Genomic DNA, 8762 nt, shown 5'->3' with positions numbered 1-8762 from the left:
GAATTTCCTTGACTAATAGGGAAAAACTTAAAGTCACATGTTTTGATGAGCTTATTTTTCCCATCCTTAGTCGAGCATATTCACTGTTAATGATTAAGATTTTCAAACAGAAATATAACCAAGAAAATCCTGAGTACGTAACCAAGTAAAACACTGAGTGAAACGTGGTTACCTATTACTGAATGAACAACAGCATTAATGAATGAATTTTAGGCATAAATTACATATAGGAAAAGGTTCAACTTTCAGGTCTTGATTTTCCATAGGAACTAAACTGGGATGACAATAAGAATAATACATTTATTATATTAAAAAATAGTAGCAAGACAAGTGACCCCCTAACCTTCCCTAGTGAGCCATCTGCTTTGAGCTGTTTTTCTAGCAGCCGTGATAGATTTACACTGATTCATCCACAGTCTCTCTGACACAGGGGCTCTCAAGTCGTTGCCCTTGTGACCAGTGGTGAGAATGCATGAGACAGCTGGTCGGGATTACGCGAGCAGTCTGTGCTCTAGAAGCAAGTTGTGTTACTCTGCCCAGAGCTATGACCGTTGGGCTTGTTAGCATTATGCTGTCACCACCTGAGCTAACTAGCCCCTGATTAGCCACAGTCCAACATACACCATTCTGGGGGCACAGTGTGTTCTCAATCCCAGCAACGATGTGAGTGTTTACTCTCAAGGCAACTGAATTGAGCCCATGACACCCAAAGGCTCATGCATGGTGGAGTATACACACACCATCCCTCAAGGCAGCAGTGAGATGGCCCTTCCAACCTAATCAAACGATTGCTCTGACAGAGCTCAGCGAAAGCAAGAAGTAGTCAAAGAACTTCCACAGAGCCACACCAGAACAACGTACCTGGCCATCCCCAGACTCGGAAAGTTGGCAGGAACAATGAGTACATCCAGCCTGGAGAACGGGTGTGTTCCCAGGACAGAGTGTGCTGCTGAGAGGCAAGGAGGGATCAGCGGCAGAAGGGTCTCTCGGCAGGCACCCTTCAGGCACACTGGAGCAAAGACCCGATGAGGAATTATCTCCTGGGTGGTGGCAGAAGCATTCTGGAAGCGGCAGGGGTACTCCATGTGACCACAAACACCAACATACCTGGGAACAACACGAAATAAGTAGATGCGTTTTATTGGTAAATCAGGTTTATTCCCCTTGCCATGGAGATGAGGAACTCTCACAGACACAGACAGCTTCTAGGAGACAGTGGCTCTGATGGGCTTATAAGCAAAGCAGTTCATTTTGGTTCTTGGCTTGTCTGTTTCTGCACAGTGGTGAAAAATGACAGGTCAAAATACTTATCAATGTGCTGAATCGACTATTTTCAATCTAAGCTAAGTAAAAGTAGTAAAATCTTCTTTTAGAATAAATAGGGGGAACCTCCAAGATTCAAAATAACAAAACAACCCCCCACCAAAATAAAAAGCAATTTCCTGCCCTCAGAAACGTGCCCTTTCAAATGTCACTACGGGGAAAATCTTCTCCAGTCCAGGGACAATTTGCAACTCAGAAAGGAAGGGACAGTGCAACCAAGCTAAAGATCTCACTCTGAAATGTTCTACAATAAAAGATACAGACTCGGGCTTCCCTGGTGGCGCAGTTGTTGAGAGTCCACCTGCCGATGCAGGGGACACGGGTTCGAGCCCCGGTCCGGGAAGATCCCACATGCCGCGGAGTGGCTGGGCCCGTGAGCCATGGCCGCTGAGCCTGCGCGTCCACAGGCTCCACAGCGGGATAGGCCACAACAGTGAGAGGCCCGCGGCGCGTCCGGAGCCTGTGCTCCGCAACGGAAGAGGCCACAACAGTGAGAGGCCCGTGAAAAAAAAAAAAAAAAAAAAAAAAACAGAACAAAAAGATACAGACTCAGTGATGTATCATGCGAACCAAATGACAAAGCTTTTCAAAAGAATACAATCCATTTTACTGAAAAGTAACCTAGCTGTTCTTTACAAAGGCCATCAAAAGTTGTGCTGTTAAGGAATACAGAAGCACTTTGATACAGTATTTCCCCCAATCCACTTTCAATACAAATTTAACTGAATCAACCTTTTAAGGAAACAGACCAGAGCCCAGCCCATACCATCTGACCACTGCCAGTTATTCTGTCAAAGGTGGAGCTGAAAAAGAATTCCTAGAACCTGACTCAGAGGCCTCAAGAGAACTTATCTACCCAAAGAAACCAACATCAAAGGAAACTCTATTTTTCCACCGGTTAACACATCCTTTATTCAAACAGAAGGGAAAGCCTCTCTAATTTAAATTTACAAATTATAATTCTAACCATAGGTGCTTATTAGATTCATACTGAATACTGAAAAACCTTAAAATGCTGGCACATCCCAATAAGGGCAGACTGCAACAATAATTCCTCTCCACGTTTCTGAAGTGCCTTTCACCCATCCAAGGCCAGCACTGCCCAAGGAGATCCACGCAGCTATGGAGATAAGCCTTGCCCTCCACCAGCCTGGGACATAGAACACAGCTTCCAGCACTGATGACATTTCACCACAGTTTAGGGTAAAAGAAATGGGTGGAGACCCATAAAAACTTCTGTCAGGATAAAGTGACAGGAAGAACATCATTATTGACATTGAACGCTAGCCAAAGTCCCTGGATTGATAACCTTGCCTTACAGAGAGTGAGTATAGGTGCCTATTGGTAAACATCTAACTGAAAAGGCTGCAACTGTCCACCTAATGACAAGTACTGTGCTGGTGCATCAATTCAATCAAAGGTTAGAGAATAGTTTGGGGTAGCCAAAGGTATACCCAAAAAAGTCACTTCGTTCAAAAGAAAAGGTGAGTTAAATTCTCTCTGGACAGGAATGGCACTAGCCAGGGTAATGAAGGTCATGCCGGTTGTGTGAATCAGCACCATTTTTCATAATCAAAGCCTGAGAGAATATGCAGGACTTTAAGGCAATCTAGCTATAATCAAGCTATGTCAGACCATTAAAGGCTCCCAATACAAATGGAAATGGCACCTGGGAAGCCACACGTGTGTTCCTAACGTGGGGATCAGGAAACCTAGGCTTCAGAGTCTGTGACTGGCTAGCTGTGACCTGAGGCAAGCAACTCAATATCTGGGGCCTCTTTTTTCCTCATCTCTAACATGGTCTCACAAAAGTGGCTGCTGGGGGGAGGGGAGGAATTGATTGGAAGGGGGTGTGAGGGAACTCATGGGGGTGATGGAACATTCTCTGTCTGGTTTAGGGTACATACAATCATCAAAAGCTCATCAAGCCAAACACTTAAGATCCATGCATTCTGTTGTATGTTAATTATGCTTTAATTAAAAACAAACAAACAGAAAACCTAAAATGGTTTCTAAGATTTCTTCTGGCTCTGTGATTCCATGACAACCCACCACAGAAGCCCCTCTTCGTACAACAGCCATGTTCCTGAAGCAGTGAGGCAACACTGTACTTGCACAGAGTCAAGAATAGTCTTCCACAGAACCAGTATTAACTCAAAGGTGCTGTATCTTCCTTTCACACTAACCTTCAGTTATTAATCTGTGTATGTGCCTGCTCCAATATACTCTCAATACCAACAAATCAAACATTTGTAAATACCTCTTCCTTGTTGTGCCCAGACTTGTAACCAGAGTAAATATATTAATAGTACAGATTATTAATAATATTCAATTGTTAATTAATAATCTGTAATACTAACTATAATAAGAATAAACAATAATAACTCCTACCACAACTGCTACTGAACATTTTACTATGTGCCAAGCACTGTTCTGAACACTTCATGTACATTATCCCAATTAATCCACACAACATTCCTAAAGAGTAAGAACTATTCTTTTCATCACATCGTGAATCATCATAAGCTCCTCACTGCTGACCCTCCTTCTCTACATACTTCATGATGCTTCTTGAATTAACTGGGACCCTGGATTTTTTTCGAAGCTGAGCTCAGCTGGTATGTGGTTCTCTGACTTTCTGCTCCTCTTTTTTTTTTTTTTTTGCGGTACGCAGGCCTCTCACTGCTGTGGCCTCTCCCGTTGCGGAGCACAGGCTCTGGACGCACAGGCTCAGCGGCCATGGCTCACGGGCCTAGCTGCTCCGCGGCATGTGGGATCTTCCCGGACCGGGGCACGAACCCACGTCCCCTGCATTGGCAGGCGGACTCTCAACCACTGTGCCACCAGGGAAGCCCTTCCTGCTCCTTTTTGTAGTTATTGCCCATTAGTGGGCAAGAGTGGGAAGAACTGGTGAAATATATGCTAGGCTAGTAAATGATGGGAACCTGATCACTGGTTCCCTCTCATACAATTTCTAGGCTGAAATTATTTTATAAGAGGTCCTTCCAAGGCGTGAGAGTGACCATGTTTTACTCATAATCCCAAGATTGAAAACTGTCAGGAAGTTCTCCTTCAGCCATCCTCTTGTTTCAAGAAGGTTCTGAACTAGAACCACCTGACACAAATGTTTCCCTGTCATAGGTTCAAAAGGAATGGCTGGAAAAGTCTCCCTTGGGAATGCATAGCCTTTACTCAAAAACCCCTTCCTCGGTTCAACCTGACAATTTAGTAAATATTTCCAGCATCCTTGCTCTATTCAAGACACCTCAGAGGATGCTGTTGTGTACACATGTATGAATAAATCTCCAACCCTATCTTTTTTTTTTTTTTTTTTTTTGCAGTACGCTGGCCTCTTACTGCTGTGGCCTCTCCCGTTGCGGTGCACAGGCTCCGGACGCGCAGGCTCAGTGGCCATGGCTCACGGGCCCAGCCGCTCCGCGTCATGTGGGATCTTCCCAGACCGGGGCATGAACCCGCGTCCCCTGCATCGGCAGGCGGACTCTCAACCATTGCGCCACCAGGGAAGCCCTCCAACCCTATCTTTGAGGAGCTTTTTCTCTTGGGAGAAAAAACTTTAGATTCTGAAAGGTACAGTGACACAGTTTACACAATTTATTAACATATTTCAGCAAGCGGATTGGATGCTTGCTTACCATAAAAATCATGAGTGTTCAAAATGCCAGCACCAGCCCCCAATGAATTGTTGACAACGATGTCGATATATACAGTGATGTAGTAGTGTCTGGAAGCTGGATGCATTTTCTCAGGGCATTCAGTGCATTGCAAAGCAAATTGAGATGGGTGCAGTAAGAGACAGAAAGCCGAAATACCTTGAGGGAGCAAGGGCTGGAGAAATCAAACCACGCCAGAAAGATATGGAAAGGCTTCTCTCATAGTGAAGGGTGTACTGGAAATCGGCATTTTTTCCTATGATTTATATATATGTATAATATGTTATATATATATTATTCCTTCTTTTCCAGACTCTCAAAGAGAGAGAAACAGCATTCATCCTCCAAGGTCCGCAAGGGAATTTTTCATCGCCTTTACAACTCTAAAGAAGACCTCTTCCCCTACCAAGTCGTCCCTTCTTTAGAGTGAACAACCTCAACGCCTTTTCTTCTTTGGGTTGCCTGCTCTCCATGCTTTCAATCATTTTTCCTGAGTCCTCTGAACTTTATCCAAGTTTCCATGTCGTGCTTAAGCTGTATGGCCCCCAACTGAAGACAGTGCTTTAACAAAGGCCTTTTGAGACGTTAAACATAACACAAAGAAAAGTTGATAAACTTTCAAAAGTTTACCTAAGTGCCTGTTAACTAACGTATTTGCTCACCCAGAATGGGCTAGAGCATGTGTGGAACTGGAGCTGGAAGAGAGAATGTTCTTCCGATAATTTAGGCCACATGAACAGTGATCAAAAGTTCAGTGACCAATACTTTGGTCAAATTTCTGGGACCCAGATGAACACTTCAGTCAAACGCAGGCCTGTGGTATATAAGGCCCCTGTATACGTTACATTTACATGAACTGAACTGGCGGTCTTAGGAAGGTTTGAAGTAGAAAAGGGCAGCGGGGCGGGGGCGTATTGGAGGGGGAGCCAAGGGGACCAGATGTGAACATAACCAAAAACACCACTGCGGTTGGCACTTCAGAGCACCTCTGTTGGCAAACTTAGCATGGAGCCAAAGATTTAATGGATAAAAACACAAAGCCACCCTTTGATGACTAAAGACAGCACACATGAAGCACGCAGCCAGGGAAGGATTAAGCAAAATGTAAGCTACTAATTTATCAGCAGTACATTTTTGATGAACGGAGGGAAAACTTAGTCATAGCATGTCAGACGTGGAAAGGCGTGCGGGAGGGACTCCATTCCGCAGGCCCTTGTTTCCATACAAGGACATGCTTCCCCGGAGTGGCACCCCTGACCTCTCTCCACAGCTGATCAGACTGGCTTGCCACTCTGGGCTTTCTCTTGTTTAATCCGCTTGCCCACAGAGGGGTTACTTTTGGCTGCTAGGCAGTCTGTGTGCATCTGTGTTGTGGAGGCTGGCGGAGGTCCAGCTGGGTGGGTCACTGGGTGGGTCACTGGGTGGGTGGGTAAGTTTGTCTAATTTGGAAATGAAGAGTACTAGAAAGCCCACTGAAACTGTGCACCTGGACACTCCCTCCGTCCAGCTTCTGTCAACCAAAAAAAGCCTTTATTTTGCTCTCCTTCTGTCTGTTTCTCAATTGGTTCTGACTCAGGAGGACAAAAGAGGAAACAGATTTACCCCTTCCCCTAAACCCCATTAGGAATTTCAGATACCATCTCTTCCCAGAATCCCCACTCAATCTGTCCATATCCTGCTCCCATCACAATTATGGGTGCAAGAAGAGTGAAAAGCCATTGCAGTTACTTCTGGGCAGCAAAGAACACACACGAGAAATGGCTGCTGCCCACTCCCCCACCTCGTGTCTCTGGGAATATGGCTAGAAGGACAAAATAACAAATTTCTACCTTTGCTTTCGCCTGCCTTCCTAAGGCACACACTTTTCAATGCACACCTCCCCTAAGAATCAATGAGTCCTGCGGGTATAGATAAAGAGCACCGTGCTTCTTTACCACAAAGACTCTGAGAACCCCGAACAAAGTCTTTACTCTACAGAGAAGCGAAGTAGGGCTTGCCCAGAGAAACATACACGGTCAGCAGAAATGGCACCTTCGGCCTCAAAGGCAATGCTCTCAACTTCTGTTTTCTATTCCACGTGACAGGTTCCAATCAACAACCGTGGCTCAATCATGGTGCTGACTCTCCAGGTGGGAAGGTAGATCAGACTCCAGGTGAGGTGTGGATGTTACATAGAGTTTTTAAAAGTCCCCAGGCAAGATTCTAAATCACCTGTCTAGGGGGTCAAGCCCAGATGTGAATCTGGGCATTGTAACTCAGCAGGGTTATGAACATGAACAAGTTGCTGTCTGAAGCTTCAGTATCTTTATGTGAAAAATGGAGATAATAAAGCCTGTCTAACTTATAGGCTTATCCTCAGAACTAACTGAGATGACATTTAGATCAAGACTTTCCCTGACTGCCACAACCAGTGGCTTCTGTATCAATTCAGGATAGGCTAGGATATGCTGCAGTAAGAAATAGCCCCAGTGTTCCAGTGGCTTAACAGAAAAAAAGGTTATTTCTCACTCATACCAAGCGCACTGTGAATCCAAGTGACTCTCCAGGACACCTGTTCTCCCCACTCAGAAGTCTAGGCTGCCTGCAACTGCAAAGTGAGGCCTACTTTGTGATCTCAGTAACAAGGGAAGAGAGTATCGGAGGGTTGCACATGCAATTAAATGTTCCCATGTGAAAGCAGCATGTCACTTCTGTCCACAGTTCTCTTCTTCCCTCAAGAGTGCAGAAGTAAAATCCAATAAGCAATCTAGGATCCTCTATATAGCTCAGGGCTGACAGTCCAAAATAGGCAAGTTACTGAGTAGGAAGTAGAAATTACTTCCCTTCCTCCAAAAAGTAAATGCGGGCAATAAGCCATGCCTATGTTAAGAGAGGCCTCAATGGCTTTATCTCCTAAGGATACCAACCACTGTTGTCACTGTGGTAAGAATGAAAGCAACATAGCAAAATAAAACAAAAGGAATTTGCACTAAGAGCGTATCTTAGTTGGTTTTCAAGGATGAACTAAGCATCTGTATCATTACTCTCCACCAAAAGGTACTGACTTAGTGACTTTCTGTAAACAGGAAAAAAGATTAAACTGACGTGGCTGTCAAAGTCCTAGGAATAAAGCATGACGCAACAGCGCACAGTGAGCACACTTCTGTGCCTCACATGTGCATTCTCCCCCCTACTGGCTCTGAAAACTAGAAATAGGTGAATGCCTCGGGAGGCTGCAAGTAAATATCCTAAGGCCTATACTAATTAAAAAAAATTTTTTTTTATTTTCTCTGATCCACCCTGAAAAAGAAGACATTGCTGCTGAAGTTAACAGAGCCCTGACCCGGCAGGATTCTTAAAACCCAATGGCCGTCTGCCAGCTTCCTCATGTCCTGTGCTCCTAAGGAGGCTGACTCCCCCCACGTTTGTAGGGCTGCCCCTACAAACACACTGCTAATAGCAGTCACGGAACCAAAACAGCAGAGTGGCCTACAAGGTAATCCACCAGACAAGCAACTTCTTTCTATTAAGTTGTGTTTTTGAACAAGTAAGTACTGAAAACCAAAGTTAAAAGGTGTAGAAGGAAAGCATTGAATCTGAAGATTCTGTTGACTTAATGAAACACATAAAAATATTTCACCTGACTACACAGAGGATTTCATATATATTTCTTTTCTCTTTCTTTCTGCATAAACAATATGCCCACATTTCTGCCTCTCAACTCGCTTTCTCTCCCAGCAGGGCTTTTCCTGCTTTGATTAATCATATTTTGGTTTAATTTCTCAGCAG

At 44.5% G+C, this 8762-nt stretch overlaps 1 protein-coding gene across 2 annotated transcripts in view; it reads right to left on the bottom strand.

The window, feature by feature from the left end:
- AOPEP (aminopeptidase O (putative)) overlaps positions 1-8762 on the bottom strand; it is a 318679-nt gene that overhangs the window by 266737 nt on the left and 43180 nt on the right. For both annotated transcript variants that reach the window (XM_007448285.1, XM_007448286.1), the window contains exon 4: positions 862-1107. In XM_007448285.1, coding sequence (XP_007448347.1) covers positions 862-1107 — 246 coding nt within the window. The remainder of the gene's footprint in view (positions 1-861; positions 1108-8762) is intronic.

This window comes from Lipotes vexillifer, unplaced genomic scaffold (genome assembly GCF_000442215.2).
Source record: "Lipotes vexillifer unplaced genomic scaffold, Lipotes_vexillifer_v1.1 scaffold252, whole genome shotgun sequence".
NCBI lineage: Eukaryota > Metazoa > Chordata > Mammalia > Artiodactyla > Lipotidae > Lipotes > Lipotes vexillifer.
This window is presented reverse-complemented; position numbering and strand designations above follow the sequence as displayed.